The 19,112-nt window shown below is 48.2% G+C and overlaps 1 protein-coding gene across 1 annotated transcript in view; it reads left to right on the top strand.

Moving 5' to 3' along the window:
- Positions 1 to 747: 747 nt before the first annotated feature.
- Positions 748 to 19,112, top strand: part of LOC149352985 (nose resistant to fluoxetine protein 6-like) — a 60,552-nt gene continuing 42,187 nt past the window's right edge. The window contains exons 1-6 of the mRNA XM_089582195.1: positions 748 to 1,244; positions 9,148 to 9,356; positions 10,867 to 10,984; positions 13,470 to 13,557; positions 13,652 to 13,746; positions 16,523 to 16,699. Of these exons, the coding sequence (XP_089438321.1) occupies positions 968 to 1,244; positions 9,148 to 9,356; positions 10,867 to 10,984; positions 13,470 to 13,557; positions 13,652 to 13,746; positions 16,523 to 16,699 (964 nt within the window). The 5' untranslated portion in view covers positions 748 to 967. The remainder of the gene's footprint in view (positions 1,245 to 9,147; positions 9,357 to 10,866; positions 10,985 to 13,469; positions 13,558 to 13,651; positions 13,747 to 16,522; positions 16,700 to 19,112) is intronic.

The following is a 19,112-nucleotide window of genomic DNA, read 5'->3' as shown; positions in this document are numbered from 1 at the left end:
TGCACCATAATTTCCTGACTTACTTCACCGTCATTACGCTGAACCAAGTCGTACCAAGATAACAACTTGATCGGTATAACTGGTGATCTATATTCACGATTCAGAAAAACAACCGCATTCCTGGACAATTCATAGCGGCGACGCCAAAGTAAAGCAATAAAAAGGAAAGGCTTGTTCTCAAAACACAATAGTGTCGAGATCGACACCAACGTGGAAGCGCAGGTGCTACTTATCGTTACACCACGAAGGACGGCGAAGTTCAGGACTTACACCCAACAGACGTAAGGCATAATTATTTAATTACTTAATTTTATTTGGACAGCGTAGCGTGTGGCCATGTCGCAGAGCGCGAGTGCATTGTTGTCTAATGTGCCCCGCTCGGCAGGAAACGTGCGCGTAGAAAAGCGATATCGCGGGATGCGGCGGAGAGGAGGCGATTGTGTAGACGCGGATAAAACAGCGCGTGAGGTGCGACAAAAGGCGGGCTTCTCAGCCACCGAAACCAACAGTAAACGCCACGGAATTCCCACATCGTACTTGAAAGGGAAGAAAAGAAAGCAATAAAGGACATCGCTATTAAGTTGTCTTCTTTCCGTTCGGCGATTTCCCCCGTTCTTGAATAAAACTACCGGAAACGAAACTGCGGCTCCGTTTTATTTCGTGGCCATTGTCCAAGTCTCTTTTCCCTTTCAAACAGGCGAAAAGAGGGGTGCCGGAGGGTGGGGGGGTGGGTTGCTCTATGGCTCTGCTGCGTCTTGTTCGTGCAACCTCTCAGACCAGCCGGAGCCTCAGAGCGATCCGCTCGCGGTTGTTTGCGGCGTGTCGCGTTACGAACCGCAGCTGTCGGGTGCGACGCCTCCCTTACTTGGGGCGTCAGCTCAGAGGCGAGAGCACGTGCTCGGGACTCGGCAGCGACATCACCAGCCGTGCTTCGTTACGGTTCGACGTGGCCAGCTTTCGGCAAGCCATGGCTCGGCGCCCGTTCACACATTCGCTGATGTTCGCCGCAATATTAGGCACCGCGCTGGCACTGTTCGGAGCCGCGGTCAGGGGCGCACAGGGCGCCGAGTCGGCCACGCGCAGTTACGAGGACGACCTCAACGAAGTGATCAAGGTGGCTGTGCAGAAGCTCCTGCCGCTCATCTCGGACGTGGTGACGAGACCCGAAATATCCACCGACTGTTCGACCAGCATGATCAAGACGTTTCTGGCTCTACGCCAACAGAAAGCCTGGGCGGTCAGGAGTGAGTATGACAGTTTTTGACGGCGAAACTGTTGTGTTTTTTTTCTACTGCGCTTTGATGTGCCGCGCTGTAGGAGAGCCGCCGATGGTCGCAAGACGGTCTGTGCTGTTATAAGCAAAAAAGAAATGGAAGGAACCATTCTGACGCTTCCGGCATGGGAAAGCTTTCGTTGTACACTCCCGAGAGTCTGACCAGAACGAATGACGTCCTATGCTAGAAGCGTTGACATTAGGCCACCATCCATTTCTTTCGGAACTCTTGAGGAGGCACTCTTAACTGTTAAAAAGATTGTGAAGATATTTAAAGCATGAAATGATTTTAGCTTCAATTCTCATCAAGTTCAGGCGAACATCGTGCACGAACCGCAGCGAGCCTGAGGCCGAACATGAAACCCAACTTATTCGAAAACTTCCGAATTTTTGCCTAAGAATAGATACCAGCAGAAAAAAAAACCCGTATTATACCCATAGCGCGATTCGAACCAGCACCGGCGCAAACGAGCAGCTTTGTTTTTTGATGCCTTAGACCACTGAGCCACCACTCAAAAGCTTCTTCTCGGACGCGGTATTTAATACAGTGATATAACGTTCCATCTACATGAACTATTTACAAAGCTTCCAGCAAGCGGCATCAAAATCATCCAACAGCAAAGCAGGCAGGGTAGAGCATGTCACCAAGAGGGAGCGCCACTTTGGTTCGAAGTCCTTCTGGTCATGCACTTCTTGAAGATGAACGATCATTTGACTGAAATGGAATTTTGCTGAAACAACAGATTCACAATGCCAGTCCATCACGCGAGTTTTCCAAAGGCTGTGCAGTCCAATTAGAAAGAACATGTCTAGGAGTTCATCAATATATTGCCGAGCAGTAACGCACAGTACAATATGAGAAGTGCAATTCGCTTTTTCAAGGTCCGCTGCAGGACACCCCAAAACAGTACTGCGTCTTTACAATTAATGAAGCAATGCTCATTTGTTCTTGGAACGTCACATAGAGGGCAATGAACCGCCAACGCAATTTTTTTTTTTCTGAACCGATGTCTTCATGGCCAAGGTCTCAGTGTGCAGTTTGTAAATGAAAGTCTTGGTGCATGGTGAAACGGAAATTTTTCGCACCAGCACAAATAAATCATGTCCTGCCAATCCAGAATACATTGAATGGTAAATGAGCGGAGGGAATAACATTGGAACCAAGTCTTTGTTCAATCGTTTCCGCAAAGCTGAAAATAAAAATTCAGTTGCAAAACAGGCTACTAGAAAGTGTATAGCAAAATACATCTCGTGCATCGATTCCCATAAACAAGGAAGGACACAAAAGTGAGAAGAAACAGTAGAGTAGGCAAATCGTTAACTATATTTGTTTGCACGAACACACGAACTATCGGGTGTGAAATGTCCGCGGAAAACATAAAGCGGGAAAAAAATCTGCCACACATAAAGATGGAAGCTAGGCCAACAGCACCACAGGTCTCAGCAGGTAATCACTTCTCATGTGCTCGAAGGACGAATCCCAGTAAAAAGTGGCAAATACTTTACGAAAATAGTTGTTATTATACAGCCTGGCGCAATAAATAAACAGCAAAACATAATAGTTTTTGTTGCTAGAAGCATGGCAAAGGCGCTAGCCCAGCCGAATATTGATAGACCATGTGAGAGGAAGGTCTGAGAGTGGCACTGCCGAGCAGATATGTGATATTTTCAATAGCTTGCACTATGCTTGCTCGCGATTAATGAGACGCCAAGGTACTTGGGCGGCCCATACGATCATGCCACACCGGCATATTCAGCCCGCATAGACCCACATTATTCAAACCGTAGACCGAAATTCTTTGAGTGGTTCATCTGAGATACAGCCGCCGCGATGGCTCAGTGGTTAAAGCGCTCGACTGCTGACCCAAAAGACGCGGGTTCGATCCCGGCCGCGGCGGCTAGAATTTCTTTGGAGGAGAAATTCTAGAGGCCCGTGTACTGTGCGATGTCAGTGCACGTTAGAGAATCCCAGGTAGTCGAAATTTCCGTAGCCCTTCACTAAGACATTCCTCATAGCCTGAGTCGCTTTGGGACGTTAAACCCCCATAAACCATCATCTGAGATCCACAAACTGCGCCAAACTGTGTAGTCAGGAGAACAGCTTCATCCACGCTGGGTTTGTATGCGCTGTTGTGCCATAGAGGTGGTCCCGCTGCGCTCGCCACCCGTTTCGTGACTGAGCGTTGCCAACTCTCTTAGCGGTAGCGAAGACTCCGAGTCAGGCGTCGGTGAGACTAAGAAAACGCTTTATACACTATGTACAGGACATAATATACTTCAACATCGGCACGGGGGCCGAGAGCTACACAACGCGACTGTTCTCGCACAGCGACGATCAGCGAGACACCAGCACGTCACACCATCCGACTCCACTCGTGAGCAGCACTCGACTCACGGTGGGTCGGTCACTCGGTCACTCACTTCCAAGCTGCAGCGTTGGGGCTTATATAGCCTGAGGAACGGTGGCCCCTCAGAACTGGCCAATCCAAAGGCAGCACTCGACGGCAATCCGAAAGGACCAGTCAGCGATCGCGCGGGCCAACCACTTCAAATTTTGCCGCGCGCGGTGGCGGCCGGGGAGAAGGAAAACTGGCGCCTCGCTGTCTGGCCTTTTGCGACAGGTCCAGGCGTGTTGCTTGCAGATGCTTCTCCTTAGGACTCCGCTGCCGTACGACGCAGCCTCGTGGCTTGTCAAGGGAGCGTTAGGGCGCGTGCCTTGCGGCGCTGCACCAGGGCTTGTCAAAAGGGACGCTCGTAGGAGAAAGTTAGCGGCCGGCAGAATTGGAATCCGGGTGGGTTTCCCGGCATGACAGCGCATAAAAACGCTAGATATTCTGCATACGCCAGCATCCTGAGCTCGTTATCCATGGTAAAAAATCCTCGGACAGCACTACTCTGCAGCATGCTTACACGCAGCCGATCTGAGTAAAGTGCGAAGAGAAGCAGGAATAATGCACACCGTTGTTTGACAGAAGAAAATATGGACACGGGCTGTGAAATGCAACATTTACTATCAAGAGCGTAGAGCAGTTAATGTAGTAAAGGCGGATCCCATTGTAGACATAGTGTATTCTGAACCGACATTGACGCGTTCCAAAAGAGAAATAGAAAAATGTGACGGACACGTTTAAAGGCCTTCTCAAGGTCAATTTTGAGCATCGCCAGTTGCTCCTGAGAGTTGCAGCAAAACTGTAAGACTACGGCAAAGATGTAGGTTCGTTTATATGCAACAGCACCTCAAGGCACATGTCTGGTGATGTCCAATGAGAGTAGACATTATTTTAACTGTAGCCGATTTGACAAGGTTTTTGTAAATATCCTATAGTCGACATTATGTAGCGAAATGTGCCTATAACCCATTAGAAATCGCAGTTTTTCATCATTTTTTGGAGTTAATGCAATGAGACTTTTTGTGAACGCCTCTCGCGTTGTTTGTCCTAACTGGAACCCCCCCCCCTAGGCGCATATGTTCTGACGTCGTATCCCTAATCTTTCATCTGTACGTCTGCGTTTTCAAATGCTCAGATCCAGTAGCGCTTACGCTGCGTCCGTGCACTTGAGCCGGATGATTCAAGAGATTGAAAGGTTAGACTATGTTACCAAGGGCAGTTTCAAGCAGCCGCACAAGAAGGTGAGAAGGCGGCCGAACACCTCACTAAGACCGATGGAGAAGGAGTGAGCGCTGTGGCGCGTCAAACAGAGATAGCAGCAAGGGGCGCTGAACGCCCTGCCCACCACGAAAAGCAGAAGCGGCTGAACGCGGCGTCACGTAAAGCGCCATAAGCTGCGAAGGAAGCCGAGCACGCCGTGCAGCTAAGAAAAGCGGCTAATGGCGAAGGCTCCTCAAACCGCAAAAGCAGCCAGGGGGACCATGAGTGCTGCCTCGAAGAACACACGTTCAGCAGCAAAAGGTGCTGGCCTATACCTGTGAACGGTCCTAGTCGGGCGGTCCTAGATACGCTACGCCTCTCCTGCAGTGCATTTCATGTTTTCACATACTCGTGATGACGAGATAGGCCACAGTTTCTTTTTTGTTGTTTAGATTCCAAGAACCATAAATATAGACCATCTACGGTAAAATGAACTTGAAAAAAGCATAAAAATGGAACGGTTCCTCATTAGGTGCGACATCACATTCTATCTCACGCCGTACGGCCAACCGCCACTATATATATTTGATTAAAGCCTCGAGAAAGTATGAAAGCAAGTTTACCCCAGTGAATACGCAACGAATATTCAGAGATCGGGGGCTACGCATACTTGCGGTCGGCATGATTAACGGAGGGGCAACATCGCCCTGCTTTGATTGACGTGCGACGCTCTCCTCGGACTGGTGTGGAAGTGGCAAAGCTTCGCAATTGTAGGAATGCGTCTAGAAAAACGTGTCACTAAACTGTTTTGATGTTTTGCTCATGAGTAAACGCGTACAGCATAATAGGTTCATGCAAATCTAAGATGTTTTGTCATGTTTTGTTTGGTTTGGTTCATGGGGTTTAACGTCCCAAAGCGACTCAGGCTATGAGGAACGCCGTAGTGGATGGCTCCGGAAATTTCGACCACCTGGTGTTCTTTAACGTGCACTGACAAAGCAAAGCATACGGGCCTCTAGCATTTCGCCTCCATCGAAATACGACCGCCGCGGCCGTGATCGAACCCGCGTCTTTCGAGTCAGCAGCCGATCACTATAACCATTGAGCGAGGCACAGCGGCGGCTTTTGCTGTAATTGAGCAGTTAACAGTTAGGTCAGTTTTGCAAAATGGCGGATTATATTTGAAAACAACAGTTCGAAGTACACAGCATTTTATGCAAGTTTGATTTGAAGCAGTAAGAATAATATTGTACTCAAGAACCGGCATGATTTGACGCCGCGCTTTCAACCAAATGATTGTACTTTTAGAGACTTTGTTTCTATTGTTCATGTCACTACTTACTCATCATCATCCATAGTACTAACCAGAACTCCAGTTAACCATAATTTGTATGCACTGCGCAAAACTCTCTGCACAAGAATCACGAAGTCCCTGCAAACTTCTCTCTCTTATGGCCGCTGCGGTGGCTCACTGGTTATGGTGCTTGGCTGCTGACCCGAAACACGCGGTTTCGAGCTCGGCCATGGCGATCTCATTTCGATGGAGGCGAAATGCTGCAGGCCTGTGTACTGTGCGATGTCCCAGGAGGTCGAAATTACACACAGTCTTGCACTACGGCGTCCCTCATGGCCTGATCGCTTTGGGACTTTAAACCCCATAAACCAAATGGCTCCTGACCATCTGATTCACCATCCTCCCCCTTCGTTAATTGCTATGAATAAAGTCTTCATCCATCAATCAGCCGTTTCCTTATGAATCAATTTCAGAATTCGATTAACTTTGAGGGGCCGAAGGTGCGCAACTTGCGGATAAAGCATGTGAAGTCTGTATGTGCTAGCGTTTTAAATGGTGACGTAATCGCCAATCTAAATCGCGATGATGTTCATGCTTCTCCGCAGCGCAGAGCGTAAGGTAGAGCGCCGCGTGATGAAGTCAATAACGATGGCTGCAGATATTCATCGTAGTAACGCTTATCCGAAAAAATAAAACAAATAGCACCAAAAGCAAAGCCCTCGGAGCGTTGTTTGGAGTCATTCGACGGGACATGGCCGGCCGAGGGCGCAAGCATCAGAACTCTGAAAGCCGACCATTCATGGCGTCATCACTGAGCTTCTCCGCACTTCTCTGACGCTGCAAGAAAAAGCTTAACACCGTCGTGGTTTTAATCGGTGATTCTGCCACTTTTCGAAGTGCTAACGCAAAAACACTTGGCATGCTCTACCTTCAAGCTTCGTACATTCGCTAATTCTTGAATTTCCTTCAGCAGTCAAAAAACACCTCAGGTTTCCTTAAGCTTCTACCCAAAGAAAATGCCATATCACCAAGATGAAACAAACTATGAGCCTTAAAGAAAATAGAGCTTCAAAAATTGCATCATTTTAAAGCGAATTATTCTGCAGCTTCCATTTATGGTAATAGAAGCCTGAGTACAGCAGCAATGCTGACTTAACCTAGGAAAATTTCGCCATCAGTAACGCCGTTTCTTAACTCCTTTTTTTTTATTTTACTTTCCGAGGTCATGGCTCATTGGCTTAATCGAGACGAGAGCGGACAGAAAAAGCGTTTAGACGCGTTAAAGCCTTTCGTATACGACAAACCCTTTACTCTATCTCACATTGGCGCAGCTGAGAACAGCAAATCACGAGCCGAACGCTCAAAGTTGTTCGCGCGTTGAAACAACCCCTGATTGGCCGTGCCTTAACCATCGCACGCCGGGCTATCATGACGGCCGCAAGTCACGGGAGCAAGCCAGTAATCGACCGCTCTTAGGGGCGGTATGCTTCAAACATTCGATTCTTCATTCGATGCTTCAAAAACCCTGATTTTCTGCCGTCAGCGGTATTGCTTCCACTTTAGGTGTAAAAAAAAAGTGCTAACCGCAGAGTGTAATATCACAATAAATCACTTAATATTCTCAAGTTTTACCGAGATATGCGGCAACAACTGCTACACTTTTTGCTCAGAAGTTACTGCCGCGCTTATTTTTTGGTGTTTGATACTTAGTTGCATTGCTATTGCAAAACTTAGTTTCATAAAAAAATGAAGTATGACAAAATTGCGCAAACAAGCGATCGAAGATACAGTATTTGGCAGAGTTTGTTGCTTTAAATAAGCGGCACTATGCGCTCGGGTGCTTGCGGTAAAAATAAGTAGGCAATACCTGCCTAGGCACGTGCAGAACGTATGACATACATTTGCAATCAGTGCATTTCTGAGCGGGCGCTTTCGTGAACTAGTTATACTGCGCGGAACTTACATTTATCCTTCAACAGCGGTATTTACGGCGAAAAATTTCTGCTGCGATTATGGCCGAGATCGAACCATTTTTCCCCGGCAGAATGATTTCAAATGATCTGTGGCTATCGAGGTCAGCAGATATGTTCGCACACTAAATGATTTGCAGAAGAACAGCCGGAGCACAGTCCAGGTACTACATCCTCAAGTTTTGGCTGCCGCTCCACCCCTAACATTCGAACAGGTTGCACTAACGTAATGGCGGCCATCATGTTCGAGTCCAGGGGCCGTATTCTATAAGCTGCTCATTTTTCATTGTCCATGACTCATTCATTTGGCTCTGGGTCATTAAGATATAGCCGCGGCTTTAAAGCGCCTGTGGGGAGCAACCCGGCCATAGGTGGTTGCGACCCGGTCGCCTGCTGTTGACAAAGCGCTGCGGTGCACCTCACCATTAAGCTGCATATCGCAGCCAATAACAGCCAGTGGTGAGGACCGGTCGCCAATCACCTAATAGCCGGGTCGCTTCCCACAGACGCGTCAAAGCCACAGGTATATCTGCCACACAGGGCCAAATGGACGCAAAATGGACAATGGACAGCTTATAGAATACGGCCCCAGGAGGAAGACGAAAAGCTGCGTTTTTATATGATGCGCATATCGCAACCGGCTCCGACGTCAACCGTGGAATCTACGAATGGACAACCATCGTGACTCCAGCGACATCACGCGCAAAGCGTCTAAAGGCGCGTCGTTTGGGTTCAGACAACTGGGGATGCCGCTTTTATATGGTATTAACATGATAATCACTGCCCTCTATTGTCAGACACACAGCTAGGTCATATCCATTGTTCTATTTACTCAGCCTTGCTTCCTGTTTTGAACAGATAGGTTCCTAAGCTACCTTTTAATGGGGTATCCTGCATACATACTACTGTAATTTTAGGTTACTTTCGCGTAAACAGGTCCCCACGAAGAAATTATAACGTGAATACCAAAATAAAAATCATGACCCTTTCTCTGTCGCTCTGACCTTCTTTGTGTCCCAGTGGCCATGTCCAACGCCATGTACGCCCCCAATGCCCTTGAAGGCGCGTACGTGGCCATGGGCGGCTTTGACCAGTGCCTGCGAACCCGGGTGCGCTCGTCCGACGGCGAGCTGTACTTCAAAGGGCAGTACTGCTCCGTGCTCTTCTCCCTGCCCGAGGACTACCACAGGCGCTTCATCCACTCGTTCCACGAGATCGGGGAACTTCAGGTAAGCTAAACTGTCATACGTGGTAATGTAGGCAGAACTCCATAGTCCTCGAAGGTGCTGGCAACCCATCGCAAATTAGACTGCAGCGAATTAGGCATGAATCTGGCAATCCAGACAGGATAATGAAGCTAGAAGTGACATCTGCCACACAGCATGATGTTGGTTCAAATCCTAAAAGCACTTTAAAGATACGTGAAGCAAAGGAGCCAAGAACATCGACCTTGTGGCCCGCTGAGTGGCTTCTTCTCAATGTACAAGCGAGGTTTGAACTGCAGGCCTGCTTGCTTAGCAGTAGGCGGCCTTCCACCTAGACAGAGCTTAAGCCATTGCCATTAGCAACTTAGTATACAAACGACAACCATCATCGTATATATGATTGCTGCGTGTTCCTTCGGCTGCTCGTTGCGTACGCTGGTAGCTCTTCGCGTGCAGCTTATCTGATGGTTGCGCATGTGTGATGTGTGTGTTTCTAGTGGATAAGTGGGCCAGATGGCATCAGTGGAATACTAATCGCCTAAGCCTCTATTTCAGCTCTCAAAATTCGTAACACAACTCACATCAAGCGACTAGCAATGTTTTTTCAGCCAATCCTGATATTAACAAAATTTCGCTTACAGAAAAACTGCAAATTAGTTTGAGAGCGAAAGTGTGATTATTTTACCCCCTAGGCAATGGCCTACGTGGAATGCAGCATTGCTCGTTTTTCTTCTTTAAATCATTGTCAAAATGCTTTGTCACTGTAGGTTTGATGATGACAGGTAGTTCCTAATGTGCCCTGCAGAACGACACATTTCTGAGCGAGGTCACTCTCCTGGCTTGTTCTTCGGAATCACGACTGACAATCGCAGAAAGTTCGCTGAAATATTTCGGTCGTCCAAGTCCAACTCCTATAAAAGTCATATTGACCTTTCAGGGACCACAAAAGCTTGCGAAAGCGCGAAGTTTCAGCCGCTCACCTTCTCAGGCTGATTTCACGTGCTTTTGTTGGTGATTTACGTAGTTACGGGTAGGTTCTGAAAAAAAAATTAAACGCTTATATATGCAAGTCAGACCTAATGGTTGGATTATTGAACTGAGATTAAACCATTCGGTGAGCTACAAACCTTGCAGCAAAACCTTGGTCTGGGCAGATATCCTGGAATGCTGGTTTCGTCCTGTGCATTGTTTGCGATGCGCCTGCTAGCCTGCTGATACGCGGCTCATCCAGTGCTTATACATGCCGCGTGTTGGCTTGTTCTCGAAGTTGAAAGTTAACGCCCGTCCTGACAAATTGCGTGTCTTCGCCCATGTTCTTCCGCACCGCATTTAGACGCCTAAAAACTTGTAGGACACCAAGTTCTGCTGATTATCAAAAAGTGCGCCGAAAGCTGATAAGCAGACGACGGCACGTAATGATGCTGAACTGGCGTGGCTGACAGAGCACTGATTAGGGTGCCCTCCTGCGTCGCTCTGAACCGCACCGTACGTGCGCAGGAATGTTCTAGAAAGGAATGCGCCGTTCGCTTCGCAGGGTCGCTTGAATCCACTGACAGCCTCATCGCCGGAGCGGGAGGGCATCGACACCATCGGAGCCCTGTGCTCGCCCTCACTCTGCACCAAGGAGGACCTCACCTACATAACCCGCTCACGTGAGGACATGCACCCGCGGCGCATTCGCGAAAACTCTCGCCCGATAACTCTTTTGCCTTTGCACAACGTGTCTCGAGACCAGCTGCAGCACACGTTGCGACAGTACCGCTACTGTCGGGTTCTGTCGAAACGCTTGTTGCTCGCACAGAAAAAGCGGAGTCATGCTCCGTCGCATGCGTGCCACAGAACAATGAGCTGTTTAAAATATTTGCTTTAAAAGCTAATTTTGACTGTCATAACCTCAGCAGTAAGCATCCTTCCTCATTATTTCAATGACATCCCTCAAAGACAGCATTACTTTACTGCCAGTAATAAGACAGAAAAGAAGAATGAAAGGAAGGTTATGGGTTATGTAGCTCTCAACTGCACAGGAAAGCTGCAACTGACAAAGGTGACGTACTGGTCGATAAGACGGGCTATATCAGACATGAAAAGCGACAGAAGCCTCGTGTTCTTCCATTTCTTCCTTCCGAGAGGGCTTTTTCATGGGCGATAGCCTGCTAGAGGCCCTACTCCAGCCTTGAATCGATGTTGATGTTTCTGTAATGCATTCTTTAATACTATATCGCGTGAGCAACATAAGCAGGAGGTGCGCGGGGGAAGCGTAGGTGTACAGTGTCCAGTGTCCAGTGAGGAGGGCTGGCGGAGGGCAGGCGCCGCTGGTATGTGAAGAGGCAAGGAACTTAAAAAGAGCAGGGGCAGAACGCGGCAGCCTGACATTGAAACCGGCGTTCGTCCTGTCTCGTCTACCTTCGTCCGTGTCTTTTTAGCCGCTGGAATGTATCACAATAGTACTACCAACCAACTAGCCCAACTTTCTACGCTTATTGAAACTAGGGCCTGTCATGTTGTGTGATCGATCACGCCACTTCTTGAGGTCAAGGGGGAGCTCCAGGGTGCTGGGAACAGTCCCAGTCATCTGTAGTGCTGACTGACTACGAGGACTTTATTCTGTAAGGATTCGTGTCCCGATCTTTTATCTTGTGCTACCGTCGGCAGCTGACGGATAAGCAAGAAAGCCATGTCGCTGTCTGATGACAACATCAAAGAAAGGGCTGCCTGACCGCAAAGAGGCAAAAAAAGAAATGAATAGAGAAAAGGATCAGTACCTGATACAACCCCAGGGGAGCAATTTTGTAACGATACTTTTACTGATTCATCGTTTTGCCCATTCAACATCAGGAGTACCTGCCTGCGACGCCGAGGCTAATACTGGGCAAGCAATGCCTATGTCGGCTTTGTGTGTCGTAGGTTGGGCTTACCAACGGCACAAAGAAAGGGAAAAAACGAATTGGGGAAAGAATCGTTACACGATACAGGGGGTAGAAGATGGTCGAGTAGGGGCCTTTGACTGCATGGTGTCTCGAAGCGGTCGCACAGCTGGTTGCTGCAGAGCCCGCCAGTACACTACTGTGAACCTTTATATTTCCTTCTTCTCACCTCTTCCTTCAGTACCCTCCCTACGGCGCGGTTCAAGTGTCCACCTTGAGTGGGACAGATACTGCGCCTTTCTTTTTCTGATAACCATCTTCCTCTCCTCCTCCAGAAAAAAACCTACTGTGCCACCGAGCGAGAGAGAGAGAGAGTAGTTTAGTTTATGGGCTTTAACGTCCCAAAGAGACTCGTGCTTTGAGGTGCACCGTAGTGGAATGCTTAGGTTCTTTAACGTGCACTGACATCGCGTAGTACTTAAGTCTCTAGTATTTCGCCTCCATCGAAATGCGACCGCCGCGGTCGAGATCGAACCCGCGCTTTTCGGGTCAGCAGCCGAGCACCATAACCGCTGAGCCACCGCGGCGGCTTAGAATGTGCGGAGAGAGAGAGTCGTTGATGTGTGTTGAGACACGATCTTTATCAAAGTAAGCATTAATAGAGAGCAATTTCGGCGCTGATTTGCATTTAATTACATCAGGAGAATAGTATGCGTCAGTAATATTAAACGATTAAACCAAGATTTTTGTTGCTGGGGCCGGCAGACGGGCAGCTTCATTTTTGGTCGGTTCAAACTGTATAGGCGTGCAAAATGCGAACAGCACTGTGCCTAGAGGTTCTACAGAACGTGCTTTATCGGAAGAGTTCATGGCCGCAAATATTTACGGTTGAGACGATCAGCAGAAATTTTTTAGTAGTTTGTTCCTAGATACGACCACTCACTTCTACTATCTGGTATGGTATGGTATGGTATGGTATGGTATGGTATGGTATGGTATGGTATGGTATGGTATGGTATGGTATGGTATGGTATGGTATGGTATGATTCATCGAAATGCAGCCATCGCTTACGGTATTCGATTCCGCGCCCTTGCGCTCAAGAGCCAAACGCCATAGCCACTGAGCTATCGCGGCGGGTACTGATTATTCGCACGACACATTTATTATAAAGTAGCGCCAGTGATGTTTACAACGCCATCACGAAACATATGCACGTCTCACTCACTGTCTGCTGTTATTATTTTTTACAATCTCATGGTACCTCCGTTTCAGTGACAAATATGTACGGCGGTAACGCCACAGTGACGTCCTGCAGCACCGACAATGCGAAGGAAATCACGTCTATCCAAGCGTTTTCTATGTAAGTAAAACAAATCATAGCAGCGGCTGACGCTTGCCTAGTTAAACTGCTTCCTAAACGGAACATGCTAAGACACTTTTCGTACGCGTCACAGAGCAGTGCTCTGTCTTTTAGGTCTGCTCGTAGGTGTGGGAACTACGCTTGAATGGCTGCCTCAAGCAGATCTCCAAGCTGCGAGGTTGAAACCAGGTGAGCAAGTGTTACTTTTCCCGATCTGCATTCCCTTTTGCATTACTTGAGGAAATAAAAACGATATTCATATTTTTCAAGAACTACGGTCTTTTTTCTGACGAGTCATTCATGAAATGTACGGGGTGTGTGAATAGTACTTTTCCAAACTGAATCACGAATAGTGTAGCTAAAAATCGAATCGAATACGAATCGAATATCTATAGGACCGAATCGAATACTAGCACTAATATTCGCTACTTGTGCGAATATTCGTACAAAACGAGCAATCAAACACTGGAGCGCCAGTGGTGGCACTGGTGTACGGTGCTCTAAGTTTAAAATTTGTGAAGTCAAAGCCATAGCTCAAAAGAAAACATTCGACAGAAGTCTGTCTGGTTGGGAAATTTAATGTTAGGAGAAGGTAAGTGACGCCAACCAAGTAAAATACAGGAAAAACACGACGTTTCGGGACCGGCTCGGCCCCTTCTTCACGGTGTGACTACGGGCGAGCGCAGCTTGGCTTTTTAAGCCCCTGTGTGGAGGACCTGCGGGTCAATGGCCGCAGCCCATGGACGTAGGATGAGGGGAGAGTCCCCAGGGAACGATTAACATTCTCTCGTGTTTGCTGTATGTGCCACGACTCGAGAAGAAGCCTCCTGCGTGGGTTAGCTTCCGTTTCCAATACAATGGTGCTGTCGAAGTCAATTGGGTGGTCACACCCTTCACAGTGTTCGGCCACGGCGCTGCGTTGACGATTCATGTGACGGACGTCCGCTTTGTGTTGGTTCATCCTTTCCGCGAAGTTCTTCGTTTCCCCAATGTACGACGCCGGGCAGACGGAACACGGAATTTTGTACACGACGCCCTGGGCCTTTTCTCTGGGCTGCCGGTTTTTTGGGCGGGGGAGAAGGCGACCGATAGTGCTGGTCGGTTTGTGCGTTGTCAGCACCCCTTCTTTTCCGAGAATGCGACCGAGCGTCTCGCTGTTAAGCGTCCCCTACGTGAGAGGCGTGAGCGAGACGCTCGGTCGCATTCTCGGAAAAGAAGGGGTGCTGACAACGCACAAACCGACCAGCACTATCGGTCGCCTTCTCCCCCGCCCAAAAAACCGGCAGCCCAGAGAAAAGGCCCAGGGCGTCGTGTACAAAATTCCGTGTTCCGTCTGCCCGGCGTCGTACATAGGGGAAACGAAGAACTTCGCGGAAAGGATGAACCAACACAAAGCGGACGTCCGTCACATGAATCGTCAACGCAGCGCCGTGGCCGAACACTGTGAAGGGTGTGACCACCCAATTGACTTCGACAGCACCATTGTATTGGAAACGGAAGCTAACCCACGCAGGAGGCTTCTACTCGAGTCGTGGCACATACAGCAAACACGAGAGAATGTTAATCGTTCCCTGGGGACTCTCCCCTCATCCTACGTCCATGGGCTGCGGCCATTGACCCGCAGGTCCTCCACACAGGGGCTTAAAAAGCCAAGCTGCGCTCGCCCGTAGTCACACCGTGAAGAAGGGGCCGAGCCGGTCCCGAAACGTCGTGTTTTTCCTGTATTTTACTTGGTTGGCGTCACTTACCTTCTCCTAACAAAGCCATAGCTGCTAAAAGACGCAGCACTAACCTCCGCCAACGGTTCGCAACACGAAGCCACTACTATATTAACTATAAGACCGTCAAGGTGTTGCCATCTGAAGATTACCGTTTGCTTGTTTTGGTCAAAGACCCTTTTCCCAAGCATTTCATCCCAGATAAGCTGAGCACCAGGCAGGGGGAAGCCTTGTAGTACCTTAGAAAACCGGTGCGTGCGCGGCGGCACTAGAACCATCGCAGGAAGTGAGACTGGTCGTGTGTACGTATGAGCCGTGGTCTCCGAGATCATCAAGGCAGGAATTTCCTATTTTACCTCAGTCCTGCAGCATCATCCAGCCTTAGAGGCCGCGTATAAGCATTTTGAACGCCACCACGCAAACGGACCGCGTCGTGGCGCTGAACCCTTCATGTCCGTCATACTTTTCGCGGAAGGATGGTGCGCGGCGTCGGTGTGGACCTTCTTTGGAACGTTCGTCGAAGAAAAATGCGGCGGGCCTTAATCGAACTTCCTGCCATTATTCGAAAACCATTCGAAAAGTAGAGAACATATTCGATTCGTATCGAATAATTTTGAAAATACAGTATTCGATTCGTTCGAATAATCGAATCGCTATTGGAAATTTTCGAATATTCGCACACCCGCTGCCGAAATGACAAGAATATTCATTCCGAATTATTGAAGAAGTACTGTCAAAAACTTGGTGCAAAATGCTGGCTTTTCAGAAAAGTTTTCTCGCTGAGTACGTGGACAATAATGGCAGCCAATAGTATACTGCCTTTCTTTTTTTTTTTACTGACCTCCTCACAGCGATAGGCATATTCCAATTCTGGCTATATTTATGCTGAGTACCTGATAAAAAGGACAAGAAAGGGCAAAAAATTTTGCTTCTGTTTCAGCAAGCTCGATCGTCCTATTAGGGTTCGCCTCCGCGTATAATTGCCAAATCACTTTATGTTTGCGAATGAACTGCCGGCATTTGCTCCGCTTGAGTCGCACTGACACCAAAAGTAGAAGCAAACTTATTTTTAATGCCAGGAACACGTTTTAATGACGTATTTCGATACAAGATGTTTAAAAGAGCACGCATACCAACTGTCTTGAGCGAGATTTTCGCCGTCACGTGAAAATGGGCTCCACTGAAAACTTACCATTTTTCAACAGTTTTTCTTCTTTTTTGTTGGTCTTTTCTCTTGCACTTTTTAGGGGCCCTGATGCGTATTCTGCTGATCTTCTCGGCAATAACGAACACGAAGTTCCTCTTGCGGACGAAAGTAAAGAAAGAAAACGAGGCACTGAAATTTGTATGCGGTTTGAAAGTAATAATGATGTTCTGGGTGGTGCTTGGACATGCCTACATCGTTTTTCCGATGGGATATTTCCGTGAGTTTCTCGCTCGCCATTTCTTCTCGCATGTTGGATCCTCTGTCTTCACATGCTGATTATAACTCATTTGTGATGGATGACGATGGGGTCGGCACTAGGGACAACCTGCGTAAGATCACAAGCTGATCAGGCTATTAAATTCTCCGGATCATTCGTGTAATCATGCACTCTAACGCTAATGAGAAACGCCGTAATTTTTCTCTCTTTTTCTACTGCCTCGACTGCTTTTACAACCTTCAGATTTTCTGGCGCTTGAATCTTTCATAAAAAAGAAAAAAGCTGGTTAACGTTCAAATATAATGATTTCTTGTCTTTTTTTGTTGTTTGGGAGGATAAATTACATAAAACTGAAGCACCTGAAACGCTCACCATTAAATTGGATGCTTCACTAGGACCCTATGCCACGCAAAAATCACGGCTGCTTTCATGGGCGTCCGGAGGGGGGGGCAAGGGGGGGCGGCTGCACCCCCCTGGAAAATCACTCACTCGAACCGTGAGTGATGGCCGCACGCCAGGGGCGGTGGTGCGCTCAGCCAAAAGGGTAAAAGCAGCCCCGCTTCCACGCTTTGGGTCACATCTGCGAAATGCCGCGTCCGGGCGCGCGTCTTTACGCCGTTTTCAAACCACGCCATCGTTAGCTCTGTTGAAGGGCGACCTGTTGCAGACATACAGCGGCACCGGCGAGCATGTGTTTCGAGCCGCCTTGAGATGGGTGTCTGTTTCTTTGATCTCTAGACAGATAGCGACACGGAGGCAGACAGTGCACAGGGCATCTTGTTTTCGCCTTCGTTACGCCGGCCACCGATGAACTCTTCAGGAGGGAAGGACAAATCAGCCGTGTCCACCCCGCTTTGTCGGGCTGCTCAGGGGCAAGCGGGCGATGAGTTGGCGCCGCCGCTCGCTGTCTCCTCCGATCCACGGGAGAGCGCAGTTCGGTAGAAGCGCAGCTTTCAGAATCTTCGGCAAAGGGGATTAGCTGCTTTTGTTCACGGCGACGCAGTCTCTAGAGGCGCCCCCACACCAGCGTTCCTTGCGTCTTCTCCGAAAACCAGCGCCTTTGGTCAACGCAGCCCGATGGCGCCTGCCTGGCTCGCCTGTCACCTCTGGCTGGGTCTCAAATCACAACAACGCCCATGTACTTTGCGATGTCAGTGCATGGTAAAGAGACCCAGGTGGTCGACATTATCCGGAACTCTGTACTACTCTGTCCCTCATAGCCTGAGTCGTTTTGGGGCTCTGAACCCCATAAAAACACACAAAACAAATTTTCCGACCGGAGTGCCGAGTGTCCCCCTCGGAAGTCACGCGGAAGTAAGCCCTTGCACGTGTGCGCGCCGCTGTGTTTGTGCTTCGGTGTTTTTAGTGGCCGGTTGTCACCGAAGCTGAAAACAACCGAGACAGCGGACGAGAAAACGACGAGCGGCGAGCAGTGTGTGTGCGGTTGCTCGACTGTGCGGATGCGCGAGCAAGATGGAGCGAGGTGTATGAAGCTGCGAGCGTGCACTTTTCTTGTAAATAAGTTTTCGTTGTATATACAGTCATCTTTTGTTTTCAACGTACGCGTTCAACCGTTTTTCCAATCAATGTGTATGATGAGTATGCACCGAGAGCGTGTAATGAAGCACAGAAATGAATTTATCACCCGCGTAATCACGCAATTCGCCCAGAAAAATCCGAGGCGCCTACAGTTGCTGTTCAAGGAAGACTGACTGAGTGACTGTAGTTGCGTGTTTGTGACCATATTGTACTGTGTGCTGGTCATCAATCCGGGTGAGTCGAGAACCCGTATGCAGCAAGACTGAGCACTCTTCTCCACGAAGTGACAGTATATTTTTGCATTTTTTATTAATTTTGATTGTTTCTTCGTTGATGAACTCCAATGTATCTCTCCTAGCCACGCTTTAATTTGCTGTTTGTAATTTTTCTTTCATGTGTGTATTTAACTTATTTTTTATTTATATATATATAAATAAAATTACTCCGCAAATAGTGCCTTTTTGCTACGAACATACCCCCCCCCCCCCTCCGGCGCCAACAACCAATGGGGCCCCCCCCTGCAAAAAATTCTGCGGACGCCCTTGGCTGCTTTATATCCCCTAAAAGCATCAAGGTCACCACCAAAGTTACCCCGTCACTTCACTGCTGTAAACACTGCAATTGAAACGATAAAAATAAACAGCTACCCTTCATAACGCCTTTAATAAGTTAGGAAAAATATGTATAATGAGTACAATGTCGCTGTAGCTGAAAAAGTGCTTTCAAAATTTTCCTTGCTGGCACTATTCTACGCTTGAAAGTTTTTCACGACACAGTCTAAAGACTGCAGGAGTTCAGTTATTCGAAAATTCACATAAACTTTTCATTTATTCGTTTCATTTTTTTCTTTCACCTGATTCTTTTTTTCTTTCCT

Source organism: Amblyomma mixtum, chromosome 3, assembly GCF_055824585.1.
Source record: "Amblyomma mixtum isolate Tamu chromosome 3, ASM5582458v1, whole genome shotgun sequence".
Taxonomy (NCBI): domain Eukaryota; kingdom Metazoa; phylum Arthropoda; class Arachnida; order Ixodida; family Ixodidae; genus Amblyomma; species Amblyomma mixtum.
Note: the sequence above shows the minus strand (reverse complement) of the source record. Positions and strands in the feature narration are given on the sequence as shown.